Raw genomic sequence first — 26,170 nt, forward strand, 5'->3', positions numbered from 1 at the left:
GTGGTACCAGGGAAGTTGCTATAGGTGGAACAGAATACATGAGTGTGGCTGTTTAGAAAAGACCTTAGTAGAACCCCCTGTGTAGCCATTTCTGGGACATCAGCCACCAATTCCTTTGCCACTTCTAACTTCACAGTGTCTTTTCCATTTAGATGAACACCGACTGCCCTTCTTCCAAAGGGCTAGGCAGAAGTGTCATGCTCCATCTATGTCCATTCAAAGGATGCTGATGTTCATCTTGTACAAGAATACTATAAAGGTCAGGAGGTTGGCACAGCAGGACAGGTTTTCAGGAAGGAAGACTTGTGGTGCAGTGGGGAAAGCTAGATGCACAGGTGTCTACATGGCATTCACCTCAGCATGGTGCTTAGCATCAGGCTAACACTATACAAAGGCCTCAAAACAATCCTGGAACAGGAAGCCAGATTTTGCTAAGTAGAAGAAAAGGGCAACCACAAAGAAGAAGCAATGGAGAAAATGAAAGCATAGAGTAATATTGTATCCAGCTTTCATTAAAAGCTGGTTAAATGGAACATTTACTTCATTTACAGAATTTAAAAAATTTACAAAATCAGGTGTCAGGCTGAATTCAGCCTATAGACAGTTATTTGCCAGTCCCTAGTCTATAGTAAGAATAGACAAATGTTCTGACCAGACTTGGGGGTTTATTGAGTATGTGCGGGTACATATTGCTAAGCACTGCCATCCACAAAACCAAGTACAAGACAGAAGTTCCAGCAGTGGTTAGAGAACATTGGCCACCATCCAGGTGTTCTTGTGTTGCTATGCCATGGAGGCAATGGATGCTTTCTATGTAGGATTGTGTCTCTTTTATCAGTCGCCACGTGATTGACAAGTCTTTCTCACCTAGCCAGGTCAGAACAACAAGTTAAGACAGTGTTTTGTCAAAACCATGCAGGAAGCTGGGCATGGTGGCACATGCCTTTAATCCCAGCACTTGGGAGGCAGAGGCAGGCAGATCTCTGTGAGTTCAAGGCCAGTCCAGTCTACCTATGGACTTCAAGGATATCTAGAGCTACACACAATGAGATCCTATCCCCAAACAATAACAATACTCAATAGCAGAAAAATCCACGTGGGTAACAGTTTTCTGGCTAGTCAAGGGCAATGGACTTGCCCCATAAAACAGGTCAGGCTGGCCTTTATAATCTAAGGGCAGACATCTCATAAGAAGGACTATTCTGTACAGAATCTAGTTTAACACTCTCTTCAAATTGAGAACTCATACCTTCAGAGAGGAAGTGGCTTCCTCCTGCTGCAATCCTCTCGTAGCCCACTAGAATGAACCCTAGTTATATTCCTATAAACAAGTCCCTACAGCTAGCATTAGAGTTCTGATATAAAGCACATAGGGATTTCATTAAAATGCATATTTTCACACTGTAGGTACTGGGCAGGGTCTGAGAGTCTCCTAGCCCCTGCTGGGTGTGCTGATGTTTCCCACTGTACTCTGAACAGAGCATTCCTGGACCCGTCGTTGATGTGGCTGGAGGAACGAACCTAGGATTCCACCTTCACCTTCTGGTGGGGCTTGGGGCTGAAGCATACTGTTGGTGTCTGCTGGACCAGAAATGAGGCCTGCTGCTTGTATGGCCCATGAGGTCCTCTGCATCCTTTGCTGGAAACATGCAGGCTGGAGCGTCTTCCAGGCTTCTGTATCCTCGTATTTTCCCAGTGTGCCAGTTCCATCTAAGATTCCTTTCTGTGATGCACTGCTTTTCCTAGAAGGCTGTGGCCTGCTGTGTTTGCATTAGTGTGGGGGAAGGTTTGAACATTTTCATTTGGTATGCATATGTGTCATGTTACTGGGATTTCTGCCACAGCAGCTAAATAACGCCCTGAGATTCTGAATGACCATTGTCCTAAATCGTCAGTCCCAAACTACTTTATTTGTCTCAAGCAAGTTTGCTCCTGACCAGCCCGATTTCATCCCTTGTCCACTGTTCTCCTGGTGACAGATGACATGTAGCCTGACTTTTCTAGCTGCCGTCGCCTCTTCTGGCCAATGATTTAAATGCTTTAATTAGTTATCTATTTCCTGAACTGGCCCAGGTCCTCCCAGTCTGGTCTGGTTCCCAGAGCACTTCTTCTCTGTGCATTCTTTAAGTGACTTGTCTTGATCAAGTGTGACCATCTCCTAGTGGCTGAAATCCTGATATAATTGTACTACAGTCCTCAAATTGTTTCCAGCATGTCAGACGGACAAACTTTCTTCACTGTGTCAACTGTTAACACAGCTGGACCTTCTCTTGTTTCCCCTCAGTGCTGGTGACGACACACCTGCGCCTGACTCTCCCTGTTTCACATTTTGGCCCGTTTACATCGATCTCCTTGCAGGCCCCAGTATCTCTCCCATCCTGGCTTCTTTCTTCTCCTTCCTTATCCTAATTGTAAGGACCTAGCATTCCTCTTTCTGCCTTGCCTCCGGGATGGGAGGGGGTCAAAGACTACAAAATGCCGATCCTAACCATGAAGTGAAGTCACTGATAAATATCTTGATATCTTCCAGTACCAGTGGAAGAAGTCATATAAACTTGCCAGTTGCAGTATCTGTCAAATATTTGCAAAATGTATCAACTTTTGCCAAACTTCACACTTGTAGTGCATCCTAGAAGCTGCTAGGCATAGCCCATTCTCATGGAACCCAGACATAAATCCCTAATTATTACATCTGGAAGAAATGGAAAGGACCATTTGACTTTAGCCCCAAATTCTCATTCCCAGAAATTTACACCCAGAGTGGGCAACATCAGTCTCTTATGGCAATGCAGTGTTTATGGATGGTGTATAGGGTACCACTTCCTGTTTCTTCTCAGCCTCCTAAACACGTTCGTTTTAGTACTCACGGCCTCGTGAGCAGTGCTCTCCTCGTATCCCATTTGCAGACTGGAAACTGTAAGACGCTCGAGCGATCCGTGTGAAGTCCCTCAGGGGGTGTCTAGCAGGACTGGAACGCAGACCCAGACTGTCCAAGTGCAATGCCAACAGTTTTTTTTCATTATATAAAAAAAATCACTCACCTCCCTGGAGTCTAGATTTTTCTTTCTGCTTGTGAATCCCATACAGCGATAGCAGAGATAATTCTGATAACTCTCTCAACTTAGTCATGGCGTCTTCGGTGGCCCAGGAGGGCAAGGTGAAGTTGTGAACACTCTGCAGGAATGGGAAAGAAGGGAGACATGAGCACAGTTCTGAGTTACGACTTCCTTTGCCGATTTCCGTTTCCTCTTCGTCCTGTAAGAACAACTCAGGCCAGGCAAGCTTGCTGATTCTGCCATTTCTCTCTAAGAGTTTGTGAGCACCAGCCGTGGTTTTCAGATGGAAGATCAAAATAAACTAATTTGTCCCTCCTTACAAGCTCTATGGCTTAACTCTGGCTCAGTTACAGAAAGGGATGCCGCCTCAGGGACAAGGATGCACCTCATTCCTTTTAGAAAGGTTTAGGAATATTGCTATGAACCTTTGAGGGAGGCTGTGCTAGTTAGTTGTGGTCAGCTAGATACAAGCTAGCGTCACCTGGGGAGAGGGACTCTCAGTTGAGGAATGGCCCCCATCAAATTAGCCTCAGGCAGGTCTGTGGAGTGTTTTCTTAAGTGGTAATTGATGGCAGAGGGGCCACTGTGGGCAGTCCCGTGCCAGCAGGTGGTCTTGGCTTGTGTAGGAAAGCTGACATAGTGTGAGTGGAGGGGAGGCAGCAAGTGGTATTCTCCTGTGGTCTCTTTCTAGGACAAAGGCAAAAGGGGTGTGTAGGGCTAGGTGATGTTCCCTAAAAGTCAGGACTTTCACACAAGGCCAGTTATAAAAATCCGTGTATTTCTGGAATCTTCGCAGGTTTACTATGAACGTCTAGTTCCTGGCTGGGGGAACGTCTGTACCTCATGCACAGTGAGTATGGGCAAGTGTTTGCTGAATGTCTGACCGAGCTGCAATTAGTAAAGATACAGACCTTGTGGAGATGTTTTCACCTATTCAGGAGAGTTGATTAGGATCCCCCTAGTTTTAAAAGCGGGAGAAGGTGGGGTGGGGGAGAGGGAGAGAGAGGAAGGGAGAAGGAGAGAAAGAGAAGAGGTTTTAAGAAGAGCAGAGTAAAGAGATGCAGGAGGAAGATGCAAGCGATGTGACAATTACATCAGGTGACATGGCCTTATTAATCTCAGGGAAAACCATATGAAGTTGCTGGGGTATGACTCAGTGACAAAGCTTGGGGGTAGCTTTATGACTGTGTCCTGGCCTTAATCTCCAGAACAAGCATATGAACAAACAGAAAATGTAGAGAAGAAAAAGAGAAGGAGGAGGAAAAGGAGAAGCAAGAGGAGGAGGAAGAAGAGAAGAAAGGAGAAGAAGGAGGAGTTGAAGATCCACTGCCAGGACTAAAATGAGGAGCCTTAAACAAACGCTGAAGATCAAGAGAAAATATGGGTGAATGCATGGTGAGGGGCTGACTGTCATGGAAATGGGTGAGCTGGGTGGTCTCTCTTCGAGACAGAACTCGGAAGGTGGCTCCTGCCCCACACACTCATGATGGCCTCCAAGTCAGAAGTAGACATGAGGCTTGCAGAGGTCAAAATTCTGCTCGAAGACACAGGAATAGCCGGGTGGTGGTGGCGCACGCCTTTAATCCCAGCACTTGGGAGGCAGAGGCAGGCGGATCTCTGTGAGTTCGAGACCAGCCTGGTCTACAGAGCTAGTTCCAGGACAGGCTCCAAAACCACAGAGAAACCCTGTCTCGAAAAACAAAAACAAAAACAAAAAACAAACAAACAAACAAAAAAGACACAGGAATAAAAATTACTTCTTTTGGCCAGAAGATGGAGCCTGGTGAACAAAAAGCTTTATCCAGCTACAAAGATGATTTCCATCGCACCACACAGGGGAGTTCTTTCCTCAGAAGCCATGGCTGACAGCCTAGCATATAGTTGTCTGACTTGTTTTAATATCCAGAACCTGGCAATTTTTCTCCCCTTTTTATATATAACAGCATTGCTTTTTTCATTAAAACCAATGACAGGAACCTGGCATTCCAGTGTGACTGCAAAATAAATGAGTGGCAATGTTTTGAAGAAAAGCAATTTTGTTTGCAATTTTCTAAAGGGCAGAAACATAAGTAAGGAGAAGAGAGGAGTGCAGATTTTCAAGCTTGTGTAAGAACAGCTTGAGTTATATTTCAACATCAGAGGCCATATAAGCAGTATGTTTTTAAAAAGAGAAGATGAATGAATTTATCTGATTCAATATACACACCAAATCACAAAATACGATTGCAAATGAATTTTTGATAAGTTCTTTTACCTCACAATATAAAGGGTCGTAAACCTTACTCCAAATTCCAAAGAGATCCTGGCCAGGGAATCCTGACAGCGATGGCAAGGTTTCTATGAAGCTCTGGAACACAAAGAAAAGGAAAATATTTCAAAACTAGGACCTCTCATCATCCATAGATTTTGATATCTATTGCAGCAAGATGAAGCGAATCATACTGGCAATGATGATGGTGACTGACATATTTGATGTGAGCTTCTTTTTCAGAGTACACTAAAACTGCAGATATATGCTAGCTTACTGCCGCATGTTCCTGGTTTGTGCTGGGGGCTGAGGGAAGCTCTCTGCCTGGACTCTGTAGAAATGAGTGAAGTATAACACATGCAAATGAATGTCCCGAGGCAAGAAGAGCAAGGATGGGCTTGACTATAAAAATGAGATGGGGCTATATAGGGGTAGGTGTCTCTGTGTGTGTGTGTGTTCTTGTGTATAAATACTATATCTATTTGTGCAGGCAATGCACTAGAAGGTTCTATGTTGTCATAACAAGATACATGTTCAGCTATTGGACTGTGAGATTGGCAGCCATATCAAGGAAGTCTTTTGGAAGACAGTTTGATAGATAAATTTTCTAGAAGACTACTCTTTGACAATATTAACCTCAACAGACTTCTATCAAATAAACAGAAATAAGTGTTAAAGAGTATTCTATTCGTCATTCCTGGTACCTATGTAAAAAGTCACGCTTAGTGATACAAGCTTGTAATCATAGAATCAAGGAGATGGAGACTGAGGGTCCTTGGGACTTCTAGTCAGTCAGCTAGTATAGGCAAAGGGTGAGCCCCAGCTCCCAGTGAGTCTCAAAAACAAACAAACAAACAAACAAACAAAAAAACCAAAGTGGATGATCCTGAGGATTGACACTTGAAGGTGACTCTGGGCTCTACATACAAGTGTGTGCACACCAGTGTACAGGAACATTCAAAACACCCACACTCCCTCCACACAAATATACACCTGGTATGTGAAAGAAGATTTCCATTTTTCTTGCTTCAAATATAAAAACCTCAGAATGCATGATTTCTCTGAGGCACTCCATGGGGTCCCCTTTTTCTTCATGGTCACTTGGCCACCAGTCCACAAGGACAAAGGGACAGAAGCAGTGACAGAAAGCTGTGTACAGGGCCTGTGAACATGGCAGAGATAGCTCTCCCGGAGACAGCTTCAGTGAGTCAGCTCAACTTTATTCCAGAGTGAGGGGAGATATAAGGGACGGGGACAGTGGCTGGGTCATCACCTGGTTTGCATTAAACAGCATGTTCCTATCATGAGGCTCCTGGTACAAGTCTTAACTATCATGAGTGGAAGGACAGGCTATCATAAAGCTCCTGGATCAATATTGTAATTATCACTAAAACGTTAACTAGTTTTGAAACGAGGCTGGCTGATGCTTCAGTTCACAAAGAAGCTAAAAATATACACACGAAAATCCAGAACACAGAGGAGCCAGGTGTGGTGGTGGCACAGCTTTAATCATAGCACTTGGGAGGCAGAAGCAGGCATCTCTCTGTGAGTTCGAGGCCAGCCTGGTCTATATATTGAGTTCCAAGACAGCCTGTGTTATGGAGAGAGAATCCTGTCTCAAAACAACAATGACAACAAAGAAAGAAACAAATAGCTGGACGGTGGTGATGTACACCTTTAATCTCAGCACTCAGGAGGCAGGTAAATCTCCATGAGTTCTAGGCCAGCTTGGTCTACAGAATGAGTTCCAGACAGGTTCCAAAGCTACACAGAGAAACCCTGTCTTGAAAAATCAAAGGAAAAAAAAAAAAAAAGGAAAGGAAAGATAACTGAAGAATGACAGGTGATCAGCACCTTAGATATTAAAATGCACCGTGAATTTATAATAAGTCATGGTTTGGCTAATCAGAAGAAGAAATAGAACTTAAATTCTAGAAATGGGCTCTATTTATAAGGAGATTTTAATACGTAAGAACTCAGATTAAGACTGAGAAAAAAGATGAACTACTTAAGAAAGTATGATGGAGCAACTGAAAGATCTTCTGAACACGAAGTATTAATAAAAGTAATTGCGGGTGTGGTAGTGCATTCCTTTAATCCCAGCACTCAAGAGATAGAGACCAGGAGATCTCTGTGAGTTCAAGGCCAGCCTGGTCTGCAGAGTGAGTTCCAGGACAGCCAGGGCTATACAGAGAAACCCTGTCTCAAACAAACAAAAAACACACACACAAAAGCAAAATAAATAAATAAGTAAATAAGTAAATGGATCAGAAATCTATATTTCCAGTAAATAAAATAATAAAACGTGTTTATCAATTAAAATACTGTACATTTACAAAAAATTGAAGACATACTTCAGATATAAATATAAAATATCTTTCAGATATTTTGTTTAATAAAACGTTTTAAAAAAAGCAGTAGTCAGCCTTGTGATTGGTATAATGCTTCTGCGTAACGGAAGGAAAGCTATCTATCTGAAGATGCACCAGAAAACTAAAAGACTACATAGGGAACAACATCACTGTCACTTGTGGGGAGTCATCGAGAGACCACCATGTCCTATTGTGTTTACTTTGTATGTTTTCTAATTCTTGGACCGTATAGACGTGTAATTAATTCAGATGGTTACTTTCTGAAAATCCAGGTGATCATATCTACCTTTTGTGCCACCCTGAAAAGCAAATATTGCCCAAAAGGGGACAGCATACGCTGTGTATCGAAAGACAGGAGCCTCAGTTTCTCCTCCTCAAAGTGTTCACCATCACTACCTTGTCAAGGACAGAGGTAAAGCACTTGGAAGGGACTTCACATCCCAGTGTATGGAAGGCGACACTACTAACTTTATATGGATGAAGCCTCTTCTGGAATTCTTCAGATTGTAAAGTCTCGCTCTTGAGCTCTTGAAAACGAGGGCAGTCCCTGAAAGGCAGGTAGAGCAACTGCGGACGAAGAAAACAACATAAGACCTTGATTAGCCAGACGAGCATGGGCAGATACTCGGTGCCAACCTTTTAAGCCTCATTAGGTCTAAAGCAGCCTTAAAATCCCCTACTGTCCTGTGAGCTGAATAGAAGTTCTAAAATTAGAGGCAATGAGGCAAATGGTCCTTGGGTCTTAACACACTAGGGCATGCTGTAGAAACTGTGATTTACCTACTTCTTTCTCATGAGCTTGCTGCTGCGGAACATTCTTGGTTGCTCATTTTCCGTGTGGATGACTGTTACCTTGCTTTCTCCCCAACCCCTTTAATTCTGGCACTAAGTGCACCTCTGTGTGCACCCTCTCTTCCCCAGGAGTGGGGTGAAATAAATTAGAGGTTTGGGGTAGAATCTTAAAGGGATCAGTTCTTCACTGAGTTCATTCTAGCAAATCTGCAGACCGTCAAAATAAGGGTATGAATTAAATGTATGGATAGTAGTACTTAAAATCTAGGAGGAGGACAGAACGATCGTTGTGAAATTAGTGTAAGCTTCACAATCTCTCTCAGCTTTACTGAAATGCGCAGGCTGCCGACTCACAAATTTGTTATGAGGCTCTTTTTCACCTGGTCTGTTTTTGCAGCCCTTGATAGCACTGTTCAAAGGGCCGCTCTTTGATCCCTGATATTCTGAAGTTTCGTGTGTATAAAGCTGAGGTCAGCTTCATCTTCAATCATTTCCTTTTCCTAACGTCTTTCCTCCTGCCCACGATAAAGTTAAAAAGCTGCTCTGTGGGCAGTCACACTAGCGTTGGTCTACTTTCAGCCTAGATCTAACACAGACCCCTTCCTTCCTCTTTGTCGTCTCTCCTGGTCTGGACCTGTGTAACCTGTCTCAGTCACTGTCCATGCCTCCTGGCAGGTCGGTGGCTGTCCACTCCTCTGATTGTACAGTCCATTCTCCTCACAGCAGCCTCACCATCTCTAAGGGCACCCCAAAGATCAAACTGTTTTTGTAGGTCTTGACTTCCACAGACTTTCTATTTTACCTGGTGTCAAATCCAAACGTGCCTTCTAAGAATCTATGTGAGATGAGCAGTAAGTAACAGTAAGTGCTTTACCCTGCTCCCCCACCCCCTTCTTCCATCTCACTTTCTCTGTACAGAAATACTGGGGACCCTGTTCCGTGAGTGCTCCACCTTAGGTTCCTAAGTCACTCTGCTCCAGCCGCTACAGCAACTTACTTCCTTCTTCCAAGGAATTTATCACAATCCAAGAGCCTTTTATTGGTGTTCTTTATTGTCTATAAGATAGCAATCTCAAGTGAACTAGGCTCTTCTCTGTCACACTCATGGATGTATTGTCAACAATCGGAACAAGGGTGGTGTATTAGCTGCTACTCAGAAGGCTTTTATATGGCTTCCTGTCTGTCCTTTCTGACTCTGTATGCCACCTGGTTTTACCTTTGCTTCCTTCCTTTTTTATGAGCATGTAATCTCCGACCTTCATTTCTGCATCCCTGAATTACATCAGCAACATTCTCTGAGGCTTCCACATCTTCCCTTTCTGAGCGCTGTCAGGACAGTGACTCAACCCACCCCTCATCACATGCAAGCAATGCCGAGGAATGCATGCTTTTATCTCCTCCCTTAGCTCAGCACAAAGCTCACAGCTGGACTCGGTGAGGACCTGCATCCCTGCCCTGGGCGGCCTCCTCTCTGAACTCCTTCAGTAAGTGCAGCTTGTGTTAAAATCATTGCCTATCATCTTGTACTGTGTCACGTGGCTGATGCATGCTCAATTTCTTTCATCAAACAAATCTTAAGTTAGGGATGAAGTTTGGTCTTATGGCTCAACACAGTTCTGGGAGTAACTTAGTGTTCTTAACAAGTTTGTTAGACTTCTCAATTGATAAGAAAATTTTGCTTGCCTTAATGAAAAGGTAGCTTGAACCTATGGATAGATAATTTGTTTCTCTCTCCATCTCCCTCGCTCTCTGTTCCTTTTTTCATCTTCCAGTGAGCACCGGTGTCTATTGTGTAACGTGATTACCTTCTGTCTGGATTACGGGTTGACTAGTTTCTTTGCTTCACTTTGGCTATGTTTGATATTGCATTTCAGGCTTCATCTCTGCAGAAAAGGGTGTGGCAAACACAATTTTCTTTTCTTTTTGGAAAGTAGTGTTCACAGATCTTTTAGAACATTGGTAATACAATGCTTCCATTCCAATCTGTGAAGGTAAGGCTATCAATACATCATCCTAGCTTTTCAGAAAACATCAGAAAAATGGTTACAGTAGATTAAACTTGAGTGAGGTTGGCAGGGAGGGCTGTTGCTACAAAGCATTTTGAAAAACTCTACAAAGCATGTATGAAAAATTCATACTGCCATTAAGTCAAGTTTCTAGCAATGTTGCCAGGGCAGAGAGGAGAACATGTATCCCAGAAGTCCCTGGGAAAAGCTTCCGGTCAATGCTAATGTGTGTGAGATGTTGCTGTGATTTGGATATGTCCCTTGGAGAAGTCCCGTGTTGGGAACTTGGTCTCCAGTGAGGCTATGCTGAGAGGTTGAACCTGCGAGAGGTGATTGATTGAATCCCAAGTGCCCTACCCTCAGGAACGGATTAGTGGATCTCTATGGGTGGGAGGGAGTTTGTTACGAAAGCTAACTTTCTTGGATATACTTGCTCCGCCTCACCCTCTGACATCCCCAGGCAGGTCATGACCAGCAAGAGGACCCACTCCATATTCTAAACAGATGTTGGTGTCATGCCTTGGACCTCAGGTCTTCCAAGTGTGAGCTGAATGAACCTCTGTATTTAAATAAACGACCCAGTCTGGAATGATCAGTTATAAAAACACAAAATGGCCAAGCTAACGATACAGGTCAGGGAAATAGAGCAATAACTCTCTGTTCCAAACTGTTTCCTTCATATTCCCATACATTCTACATTGGAAGGTTAGATTTATTTATCCATATTTTCTAGACACCAGTTCCTTTGAAAAGGTTTGATTTCTTGGTCAACCCACCCTGTCTGAGTTAAGTTGAATTTCTCTCAAATAGTTCTATTTACACAACTTGGTGTATGGTGCTGCATCCCAAACTTGGCTGCTCATAAAATAATTTAAGGAAAGTTATATTTTAAAATACTGATGTTGGGGCTGAAAAGATGGTGCAACAATTAATACCACTTGCTGTTCTTCTATAAGGACCAGGGTTTGATTCCCAGTACCCACATGGCAGCTCACAACCATCTGTATCCAGTCCATATCCAACTCCCTCTTCTGGCTTCCAAGGGCACCTGGCACACACATGGGGCACAGACATACGTGTAGGCAAAACACTCCTACATGTATAATGAAATAAAAATAATTAAAAATATACTGTTGTATGGGCCCTACCCTCAGGGATTGACTTGAGGAATGTCCCTAGTCATCAGGCGTCCTGAAACCTCTCAAGGTGGTTCTTACAGGCAGCTGAATCTGAGAACCACCATTTCACAGGGAAGAAGACGCTTTGAATGGAAGAGGCCCAGGACTGACTGTTGTTTACGAGTAGTGAGGCACTGGGCGAAGTTTGTTATTTTACCTCTCTGAGTGCCTTATTTTGTTTGCAAGGTTTAATGAGAGAGGAGTGTTTGGTGGGCAGGGAGATCTTTGGATATTTAGGGGAGATGAGAAACCTATGTTGGGCACTAAAATCATGGGGATTGAAGACAGAACACTAGGAAGTGTGTGTGTGTGTGTGTGTGTGTGTGTGTAGCCACACATGTGTAGGTGGAGGAAAGGAAATTAATGAAAGCTGAAATGATAGTCAAGCAAAATGAATCCAAATTAAAACTCAGCTCCTAGCCTTGGCTGTCTGGGTCTTTTCATGTCCTGTGTATCCATCATACTGAATCTGTAAGTCCCTAGCAGCCTGACTTCCTCCTACTGAATCGCATAGGCTACTGACCCGATCTTCAGAGAGAGCCACTGTGTGTACCGGGATGGGCTGCCAGGGCAGGCTGGGGTTCCAGATGCTGATCCCCTCTGGGGGAAACAGGGCCGCAAGGTTTGTCATAGCACTCATCAAAGTCCGGTCAACATCTGTGCTCCGAATATAAACCTGGAGGGGGATAAATCAAAGCAAATGGAAAATCGGAGGAAACTTTAAGTTTTCTTTCTGTGGAGCTGCCAGGGTATTAGGGAAAGAGCTGAAGAATAAGATATCAGCAGGCACTGTGGGAAGATCGTAATCATATCTCTCAAGGGATTGGATCATGCCGTGAAGATACAATGGGACAAAGCAGTCTGTAGGCCAATAGTTGAATTGATCAACGACACTAAGCCAAAGTATTTGCACAGGTACCTATAAAAACTTGAACTAAGACTATTTAGGGCAAAATAGTCCCATAAAGAGGAAAACATCTGGAAACAAAATCTCTGATGTATATAAGTTCTTCAGAAAATAGGCAAAGGTGTAAGTTCTTCATATGCATGAAGAATTATTTTTTTTTAAGGGTCAAATTTCAAAGACCTGGTTCCCCAACTTGCCTGGTCATGTTTATAGGAATCGTTCAAGAATCTTCCGTATCTTCTCCTTATATAACTTCCAAGTTCATAATGCTGTTCCATGCCCCGCTATGAGGAAGAAAAGTGAAGGTTAGGGAAGGTGTGTGTTATCATAGAACGTGTCTTTCCTCATTGTGCGTGGCGTGAACACGATGTGCACGGCAGTTCCACAATAAAATCTCCTATCTGAACTAAGGCAGAAAAGAGCAGTCACCTTAGTCAGGATGTCCTGAGAATACTCCTTCATCGTTGTTAGTACACAATGAAGAGGCTGTGTATATATGTATTTAGCTGATAATTGGCAACTTATCTAGGTAAATGGCCCGTTTGAGGTGTGGTGGGATTCCCTATGAGTAGAACATTCAAAGTGATTGATTCATCACATCCTAGGGGGGTTTTGAGAATAAAATCCAATTGTCTAATGAAGTTGAGCTTGCTGAATCTGAAGGTCCCTTTAAGCCTTGCAGTAAACAGATTTATTAGATCCACAGTCTATCTATGGCTGGCTCATAAAAAAATAGAGCTTGTTACTCAAAGTGTGGTCAGAGATCAGCAGGGTTGGCATCATTTGGGAGCATGTTAGTAATCAAATTCTTGGGCCCTACTCTTGATGAATTGAACAAGAGAAACTTTGGGAGCACTGGGCAGTAGTGGTGCAGTGCCTTTAATCCCAGCACTTGCGAGACAGAGGCAGGTGAATTTCTGTGAGTGAGAGACCAGCCTGGTGTACAAAGTGAGTAACTTTGGAAGAGGGGCTCAGAAATCTTTTAAAAGGTTTATTTTATTATTTTATGTATATGAGTATTTTGCCTGAATGTGTGTCTATGTAACACATGTGCTTGGTGCCCACAGAGGTCATAAGAGGGCATCAGAACCCCTGGAGTTTCAGACGGTTGTTAAGACCTCATATAGGTCCTGGGAATTGAATCTGAATCATCTCCTAGAACAAGTACTCTTAACCACTGAGTGATCTCTCTAGCCCCAGGAATCTGTTTTTAACCATCTCTCTTAGAAAGCCCAGTGGATCATTGAGATCAGCCTTAACTCGTGCTCCTTGAGCATTGTGTGTATTAAAACAAAAGGATCCAGATGCACCCATCGAAACTCAGATTCATCAGCATCTCCCCCCAAAGATTCTAGCTCTCTGCATCTGAAATGTGGCCCTGGAACCTGTTTTAGCAAGGATCCCCAAACGATTCAGGTGTGCCAGGCTTAGAGGAGCATTGTATTGTTGTTTGTTATTAATCCAGAGCCTCACTAGAGATTTACAAATCAGGGAAAATGTAGTCTCTCCTCAAATATGAGGATGATTGTTGCGAAGGAACAGTGTACCACGGCCCGAGTAGCTGAAGATGCGGGGACTTTGGGTCCAATTCTCTTCCGGCTTACAGCTGAGCTTTGGAATCTGATTGCTATTTAAGAGACTTCTATGTGTGAATCCAGACCTCATGGTCCTTAAAACTCTTTTAGTCTCACTAGAAAATTAGAGCAAGAAAACAGGAGTCCTGTACTAAGAAAAAAATATATGAGCTTTTGTGATATTCTCTCATTAGATAGAAAGATGGCTAGGCCATGGTTGGAAGGGCTCTGACCTTCTGAAGCAGGAAATACTGGCTTTCCCATGACTTCTCTGAGCTATAACGTCTACAAAACCTGATGGTTGGCTAGGGCCATGATTCTCAGCTTTGGCTGCACAATAAAATAAAGCAATCAGTTGAGGAGCATCTAAACATCCTAATGCCCAGCCCGTGCCCTATGCCAATTAAATAAGACATCATTGCTATTTTTAACACGTCTCTAATAGACAATCTCTATGGAAACCTCTCACACTTAAATGCAGTCAGCAGGATAAATGCATTAAAGTGGAAAATTCTGTACATATTTCTCCTTTACTCAAAAAAATTACCCAAAGCTGTGGCTCGTACTTGAAATCTCTGCACTTGGGAGTAAGGAGTTTGAAGTCATTCCTGGCTATGTGGGGAGTTCAAGGCCAGCCTGTACTATATGAAACCCTGCCTCATAAAATATAAAACCACAATAAAAGAGATCAAACTAACCTGGGTGAGTTGACCAAATCCTTGTGGCCATGAGGATTCTTTAATGGGGTCGTTAGGAAAAGTATCGATGGGACTTCGGTCTCCATGCCGAAACACCTAAAAAAAGATGTGGGACAACAACATTACAAAGTTCACTTGAGTGTCTTGCCTCTACTTGTCATAATACAATTTCTTAAACCATGGCTGCTACCATGTTTATCCACTGGAATCACCTGGAGAGTTCTAGAAAATTCTAATGACAAAGTGCCCCCTCTCCTGGGATCTTAGTTTCATTAGTTGGGCTTATGACTAAAGGGTATTGAGTCTTCTTTACAGAATTTTTCTGTCCAAATAAAACTCAGGTGAAGAATCACCAACATTTTCTTGTGCTTGAGAAAACTATATGATCAAGATGATTGGCCATTGGAAAGCGAATGATATATACATGGAGATAGAGTTATATATTTAAGATGAAAGACAGATGCATGAACATACAAGATCACTTGGTGCAGACAGACTGATTAGAAATATTCTTCTCTTAATTACTAAGAACAACAATGCTCTTAAAATTTCACACATAATAAAAAGAGTAGTTTTGTAATGAAACCCTCACTTGGGAATACTTTGACTCAGAGATTAGTTAGTTTTTGGAGGTTAGGGGCACATGAATTACAGATTGGGAGATTAGGAAAGCCAGATCTCAGCACTTTAATAACATACTTCTTAGATCTGGATACACGCCATGCTATTCTGACTGTGCATTTGTTTTTGAAGAGAGACGTTTGGACTTCTGAAACCTCAGTACTTTGATTCTAAAATAGTAGCATGCCAGACCAAACTCAGTGCTATTTTATAATCAAAACATAAAAAAAAAAATCTACTCAAGAAGGACAAGATGAGGTCTTACATGGATACAGAAAATATTTAATAACAAACAGGATAGTTGTTTAACACTTCATTTGATCTGAGCTCACCTTTGCTGGTCACTTGAATTACCTACTGTAAGTAAGCAAGGATGCTGTATTTCTGATCACCTACAGCACAGTTCAGTAGACACCAAGGAAGGAACAGCCTCAAACTTGAGTTATCTTCAGGAAAGAATTCTGGAATAGCAAGGAAGGCTTCTAAGACCAATGCTATGACTCTAGTATCTGAATAAAGTGATTCTTTGCTGCCCTAAACCAGTGGGAAATTAAAAGCTCAGCACGACAGCCTACAGAACACAGAGGGGAACAGGGCAGAGGGTGGTAGAGGCCCTCTTGGGGGAAGGTAAGGAAATAGAGCTTGAAGTTTCCTTTTCCAGCAGGAAGAACAGCCACTGGTGCCAGTTTGTGGGAGTGACTTGGTCATAAGTGGGAACCACCAATGTTAGCCATTAGTGACTCTGTTTCCACAACCAGGTACATCTTAGGCTGCATGGATCTGTAATCACTGTGCAGCAAACCTTCCCAGATCTGAGGAACAAAAGTTGTGGCATACTTTCCTGTTGGAGGTGGGTCTTGTATTAATCTGTTGCTTTCATTGGTTAATTAATAAAGAAACTGCCTAGGCCCATTTGATTGGCCAACCCTTAGGTGGGCGGAGTAAACAGAAGAGAATGCTGGGAGAAAGAAGCCGAGTCAGGAGTCGCCATGATTCTCCCACTCCAGACAGCCCACTGCTGGCTCCTATGATCAGTCTGTATATAGTTAGTATTTAACTTACAACCTTATCACTCTTAGAAATATCATATTTTATTGCTCTTTGTAACAAATTCAAAGTCCTTATAAGAGCTCTTTCCCGCCCCTTAAACCCTACCTGATCAGGCCCCTCCTTCTTCTCAATGTCCTCAGTTTATTGTCTTGCTAAATGGGCTTAGCCACAAGAGCTCTCCTGATGGCCCAACCCCAGTGCCTTTGCCCAGTGTGACTTTATCTGCTTTGAATGCTCAGTGCTTGCTGCTTCTCCCGACTCTCCCTCCCTCTCTCTCTCTTTCTCTCAATGGGGAAATATGAAAGTAGCCCTTGCATAACTTCAGCCTTTTCTTACTGTTTTGTTTCCATTTCTAATATTTTCTGGTTGTGTTCTTTAGAGATTAAAAAAAAATATTACCTGGTTCCTTCTCTTTCATACTAGTTAGTTTTCTCATTGCTGTGACAAAATACTTGACAGTAACACTTAAGGAAAGGAAGGAAGGCTTTTACTCTGGCTCTGGGTTTGGATATGATGTGTTATGGTGAGGAGGGCATGGTATTGGGAATGCGAAACAGATGGTCACATTGCATATGTAGTCAAGAAGCATAGCCAGGGAGGGGAATTCTGGTGGTCAGATTTCTCTTGTTTAAAACCCTCCATTTTATCCAGTCTAGGACCCTGGGCCCTAGGACGCACTTGCCGGCATTCAGAGTGTGTCTTCCCTCCTCAGTGACACCTCTCAGGATATACTCTCAGAAATGCCCAAGGAGTGTCCCAGGTGATGCCAGAGCTAGTCAAGTTGATACTGCAGCTTCCTAGGAAGTCCTTGGAAGCAGAACCCCTGTGGAAACGGCCACTCCCTAGAACACAATAACACACAAAAGGCCTGTCTGGATGAGCAAATGGACCCTGGGTTGGGTCTCCTTCCTCCAGGCTTCTGAAAGCATCTTTCTATCCTTCTGGTGTCCCAAGAGCTTCTGATTTTCATGGTCACGCAGCGAGAAGCTATGCTGTGCCATCCTGTTTTCTTCCTTCCTCCCTTGTCCTCAACTTCCCCTTCTATCATGCCAATTTCTGCCTTTGACTCAGAACAGTGAGTCTTGCCTTGGGTTATGCTGGAGTTTCAACAAACCACTCTGTTGTCCTTTCCGGTTTAGAACTCTAGATAGCAGAAAAACCTTGGAATGTCTTTTGGATCCAAACTCCAGTGCCCACACTCACAGCCATCTCCCCAGTCCTATTTTCTCCTTTTAAGGAACCGAGAAATAAACCTATTGGCAGATAATCAGAACATAAGACAGTTTGGGCAGAAGCGATGATTGCTGTAGACGAATGCTGTAAGAGGTAAGGGGAGAGCCAGCTGTAAAGAGTCAGTATGCAGTTACATCCTGCCCTGGCCACGAGGAAGATGTGCAAGGCCTAAGCAAGATCTTTCTCCAGGGCCCAGGAAGAGCAAGAAGCCCACAGGAAAGGGAAGTGGTGCAAACCGCGTGTTGCATTGTGCACAAGCTGTAAACAGAAAGCTCTGCTATCCTGGTTACCTAGGCCATGTTTCAGGCCCCAGCGTTGTCAACCACTGCCCCAGGGACCCTGAGAAAACGACTGAGCTCAAAGTTCTGCGTCTCTCGGTTTTCTCTTTCCAGGTAACAACAGAATCATTTTTGATCACTCGAGAGCAACATGAGAACTGCATGTGTAATAGTATATGTGTAAGTGGTATGTGTGAGTACTGAGTACACAGGGTACATTCGGTCCACGGTATTTCTTATTATGTTTGTTACTAATGTTATTCATACCCACAACTGTCCTGTGTGCTTCCTTTCCTGTTGAAGGTGGTTTGTAGCATTCAGGGCATATTCCGTTGGGCAAAGGAAAACAGCCCTCTCTTTCAAGGAACACCTCTATTAATAGCTAATCATCTCCCCGAATAAGCATTTACCTAAGAGTCATGTTGCTTTTGCCTTTGGATTTGGGCCACTCTGCAAACTTGACATTTCGAGATTGGCAACCTAAAATGTTTTGAGCCAAATACATTCTCTCTAATGAGGGCAGTGCTCTGAAAATTTGCAAAATGTGTGGACAGGCAAGTGGGAGGAAGTTCCTGAGCTTGCAAGCTTAGACTGACTCCTGCATGGCCGACACCAGTTCTCAGGACTACCAGCTTCCAACACCCACGTGTGCAGAATGTGCTGGTTGCCAGAGGCATCTGCTGTTCCTGGGCACTCATGACTAGGGAGCCACACAGTGAGGGAGAAAGCAGGAGGCTGTTTGTGAGCAAAAGAACCAATTTTTCTTTTCCAGCGGGGCATTTTATGTAGTGGCTCTCTTTACAATCCAGAATAGGATTTATTGAATGCCAGGCTATTAAAGACAAGGTCTAGGTCAAAACAAAATGAAACAACAACAGCAATAACTCTGAGTCTCATGCAATACTAATATGCCTTTTGGGTAATTTGGAAGACTGAGTGTGAAAAGTCAGGTGCCTGGCATCTGGTAGATGTTTACAACCTATTACTTACACTTGAAATTCTACTTCAATTGAAGTCAAGAAGAAAAAGGGGAATTTGTCTTGCAAAGTCCATGCCTGTGGCCAAAGACATTGTCTAGACACAGACAGTGATGATGAAGGCAAATCGAACGTTCCACCAAAGGAACTGAATGAACCAGTATACTGAGGAAAATAGCAATAGGTTTTGTGATTCTGCATCTCCCACCAACACACGTTTCTCTTGTGTTTATTGGGCCAAAGCCTGAATCTAGGAAGAAAGCAGACTGAACTTAAAAGATATGTAAATACTTACCTGATTCATTTGGGAATAAAAAGAAGAAACTGGTCACATGAATGGTTAGTATACGGATATTAGTGCTTGTCACTCACCAGAGAGGCGTAAGTACTTCTCATGTATTTCCTTAAGCCTCATAACTCCATGAGGCGTTATTAGTCCCATTTCCAGTGATGACTCACAGACTGGTTAAGTGGCTCATCTAGAGCCACACAGCTAGCACTGGGCTGAGTTGGCATGGCCACCCACGAGGTCCGATTCTTGGGTCTGCACTTTCTGCTACCATGCTCTATTGTATGGTAACCATACAATACCTGTGTGAGCTACTTTCTAACATCCTCGACATGTTCTGCCTCCACGGCATCCTCATTTCTCTAGTAACCCACATTAAAATCATGGGGTCATTAGCTGTTTGCCATTTTCTGTAATATTCGTAACCAACCCGCTAGATTCTGTTTGCACAATTTAGAACATTACCTCTGCTTTCCAAGTCTACTGTATTCTGATCCAGTTGGGTCTTCACAATGCTTTCTTTGTCTGAACTGTGGTGTGATAGTCCCTCTATTTCCACCCCTAGCCTTTCTCCACAAGGCACACCAGATGCACAGAATTGAATGTCCCCAAGGGGGAAAAAATGAGCTGGAGTTAATAGGTGGGGAAGACATATATGCAAAAGAGTGGTGTGGTTGGTCTACGAAGCGAGAAGAGCTGCTAACAGTCCAACATCTGCCTCCTTTCTTTGCCTCTACTAAATCAACAAGCTATCTAATAATGAAGGGTTTCCTCAGAACCTCGGGGACATTATGGTAAGCAGCCTGAGCTGGTCCCAACAACTATGGTGCAGTTCTAGAGATAGGAGGGAGCCAGAAGAATCTAACTCATAGAGTCAGAGAGTAGAACACTGGCTTCCAGAGGGCTAACAGATACGTGCAGCCTTCTGACATTGTAATGAGACAGCTGCAAAATAAATTCATTGTTAAAGTGAATTTACAATGCTACGTTGGGTCAAATTCATAGCCATCCTTGGTCAGATGCTGCCCATGAGCCTAAGGTTGGACAGGCCCGGATGGGAAGGGCCAAATGAGGAGCCAACAGGTAATGGGTGTGAAGTTTCAGTTTTGAAAGAAAGTTCCAGAGCTTCATGGTGATGTGGAAGCCTGTGAATACACTTATACCATCGAAGCCTGTTCTTAAGATGGTTTAGACCATAAACTTTAAAATTAACTAGAGATCATCTGCAATTTAACCAAAAACGTTAGAAACCTTCCATTTTAGATGGCGACTCTGTTGTGGAATAATATATTCCTTTACTCTGTGTGAAGATGTGTCATTGTGATTGGTTTAATAAAGAGCTGCATGGCCATTAGCTGGTCAGGAAAGAGGTGAACGTGGGACTTCTGGGGGCAAGAGAGCTCTGGAAAGAAGAACAGAGGAGTCACCAGAGGAGGCAGAAGGAATACAGGAAAAGAGGTAAAATCCATGAGTCACATGGCAACACGTAGATGAATAGAAATGGGTTAATTTAAGTTGTAAGAGCTAATGGGACAAGCCTAAGCTTTCATAATTAATAACAAGTCTCTGTGTCATGTTTTATGAGCTGGCGGCCTAAAGAAAAGTCCGTCTACATGACTCCAAGCAGCCCTTCATGTTGGCCCCGTTCACACTTCCATATCTAAATCATGTCACTGGATCCTGAAGATGACCCGTGAAGGTGGAAGCTTAGCCATGGTTGCGATCGGCAGCTTTAAGTTTAGGGAGCTTGAAACTCAGTTGTTTTCATTAATGGCCTGTTTCTGTTCCCAGACCCGGTTGACAAACATTAGTGGAATTGAGTTAGCAAAAAATTCTGTGCTTTTTTTTAGGTATCACTTTCAACTTCGGTTCTAATGAAAAAGCACTAGAAAACTAATCGTGGGATTGACTGCTAATTCTTGAGGCATGGGCGTGAAGAAGATGGGTGGTCCTGGAAATAAGCAATGGCTAGCATCATGCGCAGGGCCAACCTTGATTAGGTTACCATCCCACTGAAGAGGCAATGTGCACAGGGCTTGGAGGTTCTTTGAGCCAAGAATACGCTATGACTCAGGTAAGACTGCAGAAACCAGGTCAACCCTGAAGAATACAAGGAGGTGCCGTGTCGTGAGTCATCATCCCTTTCTTTAGAAACAACCAGAAGAGCAACCCAGAATTTTTGTCTGTCTGAGATCACCTGATTTGTGGTTCTCCCCTTGCTAGAGGGAGAGATGCTTTACAATGGCATCCTCTCTTTCTGGTGGGATAATACGATGCGTGAGATTATTGTAAAAAGAAAGCAAGTGAGCGTGTGTGGAAAATGAGCAGGTATACGGGCGAAGCAAAACTGGCCCTGAGTGATAATTACCAAAGCATACGCTGAGACTCAGCAAACTTACTGTCTTCTCGCTACAAAGTTAAAAATACCAATTCTCCACAGACAGTCTAGGGAGGTGTTCGCATAGTCGTGCCAAGAAGCAGTTCACTTCATAGATTCCTTCCTTGAAATCCATAGTGCCTGTCGAAGATGTATTTCATTCAACTGTTTAAAGAGACCCTTTTAAAACATGTAAACCTGTATTAGACTTCTTTCTTTTTTTTCCCCCATCAAACTGTTAATAAATGGTCAAACCACAATTTCACAGGAAATACTTTTGTAAGTTAGTTTTAAAAGATCATGTAAATTAGCTGGGAAGTGGTGGTTCCTGTCTTTAATCCCCAGCACTTGGGAGGCAGAAACAGGTGGATCTCTGAGTTCAAGGCCAGCCTGGTCTACAGAGCAAATTCCAGGACAGCCAGGGCTGCAGAAACAGATCACGTAGGACTGGTGAAAGGTTAAGTAGGTAAAAAGGGCTTGCTGTTCAAGCCTGATGCCTTGACTTTAATCCCTGGAATTCAGTGTTGGAAGGGGAGATCAACTCCCCCAAACTGTCCTCTGGCTTTACATGTGTTCCATGGTGTGTGTGTGTGTGTGTGTGTGTGTGTGTATGTATGATGTGTATGTGTCCAATGTAGTAGTGGGCTGGCTGAGCATGTACTCCTTCTTGGCTGCTTGTCTGGCATATGCGAGGCTTTGGATTCACGCCTGAGACCTTGGACTCAGTCCCTGGCACTACATAAACAAACAAACAAACAAACAAATAAATCATGGGTTTGTTCACCAGCAAGAACAAGAACCAAAGGCAGTCTTCTCCCCCCCCCCCCACAAATAGCTTTTCAGAATTGAGGATTTATTTTTCTTGGATTATGGAGGAAAAACAAGGAAACCATCTCCAGCCTCCGAGTCAGGGTAATGTTACAAACTGTGCAGTAGGCTCAGATCAGCGCCAGGTTCTGGGCTATGTGCAATCAACAGAGATAGCTGGAATCTAGTGATCAGGGGCAAGGTCAAAGGCATCACATGGTGAATTCGAGGCTACCTTTCTACCCGTGTGACCACCATCCAGCTTCCTAAACTCTTTCGCTTGTACTTTCATCTTGAAAGCAGGAACGAGAAGTTTGTGGGTAGGATTTTGTTTTATTTATTTATTGAGACAGGATCTCATGTAGGACAGGCTGGTCTTGCACTAGCTTTTAAGATAACCTTGAAATTCTGATCCTGCTGTCTCTAACTCCTGAGTAATGGGGTTACTAGATTTGGGTTATGTACTACTTAGAACTCACTATATTGACCAGGTTGGTCTCAAACTCACAGAGAACCACCTGCCTCTGCCTCCTGAGTGCTGGGATTAAAGGCCTGTGCCACCACTGCCCAACTTTTGTCTCTGCTCTGTTTTATTCATTTGTTGGGTGGTTTTCTGAGACAGAATCTTGTAGCTCAAATTTTAATTGGACTTAATGATAAAGACCCAGAGTCAGATATTGGGGTGAAAGCTGAAATATCAGAGAAGCAGAGAAGCCAGTCCCTAGAGTTCTTACCTCTCCAAATGCTCAGACCAAAGGAACAAGACCCTGTCTCTATGACATTGTCTCTATGAAACTTCAGACTAAATTCCTGAGTTCCTGTCTTATATTCCTCTCTATGCCCAGCCATATCACTCCTGTCTCTACCTCCCTCATGCTGGGATTAAAAACATGGGATCCAAAGTGCTGGGATCAAAGGTGTGAGCTCTGTTTCTCTTTTAGACTGATTCACTCTCGTGTAGTCTAGGCTGGCCTCGAACTCAGAGAGAATCCATCTGCCTCTGTCTTGTGAATGCTGGGATTAAAGGCATGTGCCACCACCACCTGGCTACTTGTTCTCTTAATAAACTCCCAAGGATTTTTCTGAATGTTCAATCTAACCATTTATGTACACTCAAATAGTTTCTATCATCAATAAAAGTAAGAAAATGGTATTTTTGACTTCTATCATCAGAGAGAAGTTGTTTTGTTAGGTAGGGGCCAAGGAAGATAAATCAAATTGCCCATTATTTAACATTCATAGGAAGAAGCCACTGTAGAAAGCATAGTTAATGTTTGCTTTATGCAGTACTGGTTAAGTTTTGAGTTGTTGGAGAGTTGCCTTTGTAGCTTGGTTTCTCTTCAAGGAAGAATTAGCTGGTAGTCTCTGAACATATTTTAACTGAGAGCAGGGAGGCAGAAAGGTTGGGAAGGAAACCACAACCATTTGGCGGCAGCAGCAGCAAGCTACCTGGGCTGTGGGTGGAACTCAGCGAGCTGCCACTGCATGAAGCTAACTGGAGCTCACTTGCCGGCTCGGAGAAGACTGCCATCGAGCCAGCTGGTTCCAAGCCCAGTGTGACAAGACCAGCAGAACCCAAGGCAACTCCACACCCCCTACACTCTTCTAATGAGCACATTGGCAAGGAGCTCATGCATGTCAGGGAAAGTGCACCGCAGGAGGTACAGGCTGGAACATTGCTTCATCAACACAGTAGCCTGGCAGCTGGCAAATGGTTTTCAGGAAGAAGATGGCATTTTCTTGGTTTTTCTCCTCTTTCTTTCCTGACTCAAAACCGGTAAAGATTTACCAGACTAAGCATCATGATTTATGTAACAAGAAAGATTTTCCTGCAAAGGATTTCCCTCACTGACAGGAGAGGAACCGCACGTTGAAGGCTTAGGTGAGAGGGACCCTTTCTCTAAATCATGAAAATAGTTTCTGAGTATTCTTGCAGAAGGAAAACATGCTTATAAATCCGCCAACTTTCACTACATTAAATAAAAAATGTAAACAGCGATGGAGAATGTGAAATAAAAGAAGGTGAGAGAAAGAGAGGGGGGAGAGGCAAATGCCTTTAACTTTGAAAATGTTCTTTCCATATGTTTCTAACTCTCAATTGTATATATTTTCCCCCTGACACCAGGCAGCACACACCTCTCTCCTTTTTTATTCACGGCTTATTACAGTGACTATATGTAGGGGACATCATGGTTTTAATGATCAACTAAATCGTTGATAGTTCTGAAATTCTGTGCTCAGTTTCTCTTTTGCGCTCCCAAATATACGCAACAAACATTTGCGCCAGTGTCGCGAAAAACTTAAGGAGTGACTTCAGAAAGTGACTGTTCTTTGATTGGAAAACAAATGACCATTAAATGGAAAGAAGCCAGGCTAGCTCCCGGCATATGAACAGCACTAGCTGTGACTTCCCCTGTCAGGGGAATCACAGAGGGCAGGAATCAGACCAGAGGGCAGCTGTGAAGTCAGTAATGAAACAGTGCCGTCGACGGCAAATGGGAATGCTATCTTCTTCATTCAAGCCAGCTTGCACGACGGTCCACTTTCTGAGTCTGAACAACGGCTGGTCTCAGGCAGATAACAGAAAGGAAACATGAAAGGTGACATTTGGCAATTTCTCTGACCCTGGTTAACAGGAAGAACAATGAGAAAAATGTACTTACCAACGTTACAAACTTCAGCTCCTTAGCTTGGCCTGGGTCCGGGCGGAGGGAAAGCAGGAGCAGGCAGCCAAGGCTTACTGTCCGGGTCAGGTGCAGAGGGGCAGCTCTCATGGCGGGACAGAACTGCTTCTGGCGGCAGTAGGAGGTGCTGCACTCCAGAGGCCTCCTGGAGGGAAGTGCCTATTTAATCAAGAGATTGACAGGAAGGCGGGGCCACGTTCTTCCCTAGTAGGATTTCAAGAAGGGTGGGGCAGGGCTTGGCATGCAAATAATGCCTGGTGTTCTAGATCCCAGCCTTCTCTACTTTATTTAGGAGCCCGAAGAGGCTCAACTGGAACAGTTCAAGGCCTCCACTCATGCCCAGCCTCCTCTTTGCTTTTTTGCTTTCAGCTCAGCTTCCAAATCTGAATGGTGATGCAGTGCTGGCTTGGAGGCACCCACCTGGGAAGAAACCCTCTCCGCCTCTGGGAGGCTTAGGCTTCTGTGCTTAGTGTTTGAGGGAGCTTTAGTTGTGGGCATGTGTTGACATGACAAGGTTTATTCTCCTGCCAAAGGTGGTGTCTGCATTTCAACTCTCGTGCAGTCAATAAAGGTGTTTTTAAGAGGCAGGAAAGTGAGGATGGGGATATGTTCAAGATTTCTCTTCATGCCTTAAGGTGTTTGGGGTCATTTGTGGCAATGCAAAGTTGGGGTTGGAGCCCCCTTTTTTAGAAAGAATACACACAAACAATAACAAACAACTTACAGCCACCACCTGAGCTCCCACGAATAAGCCTAACAAACTCCCTCAGTCACAGACCCAAAACAAATAGTAACAAAGGAGCTAACATAGCAGCTGGCCAATTGGGAAGAGGGGATAAGCCAGAGAGTAAGACAGGTATGGAGGTGAATAAGATCGAAACGCATTATGTACATGTGTGGAAATGTCACAGTGAAATCTATTATGATGTAGAAGTAACACATGCCAGTAACAAACACCAAAACAACGAAACAAACGAATAAATGAACACAACCCAAGCAAAACCAAAGAAGCCCACACTGCTT

General features: G+C 43.5%; 1 protein-coding gene across 1 annotated transcript in view; it reads right to left on the bottom strand.

Annotated features, from left to right (window-relative positions):
* Positions 1-25,237, bottom strand: part of Acp3 (acid phosphatase 3) — a 45,529-nt gene extending 20,292 nt beyond the window's left edge. The window contains exons 1-7 of the mRNA XM_057767271.1: positions 25,127-25,237; positions 14,832-14,927; positions 12,757-12,843; positions 12,176-12,328; positions 8,145-8,243; positions 5,311-5,403; positions 3,042-3,174 (exon numbers count right to left, since the gene is read on the bottom strand). Of these exons, the coding sequence (XP_057623254.1) occupies positions 3,042-3,174; positions 5,311-5,403; positions 8,145-8,243; positions 12,176-12,328; positions 12,757-12,843; positions 14,832-14,927; positions 25,127-25,237 (772 nt within the window). The remainder of the gene's footprint in view (positions 1-3,041; positions 3,175-5,310; positions 5,404-8,144; positions 8,244-12,175; positions 12,329-12,756; positions 12,844-14,831; positions 14,928-25,126) is intronic.
* Between the last annotated feature and the right edge of the window lie 933 nt (positions 25,238-26,170).

This window comes from Chionomys nivalis, chromosome 4 (assembly GCF_950005125.1).
Source record: "Chionomys nivalis chromosome 4, mChiNiv1.1, whole genome shotgun sequence".
NCBI classification, from domain to species: Eukaryota; Metazoa; Chordata; class Mammalia; order Rodentia; family Cricetidae; genus Chionomys; species Chionomys nivalis.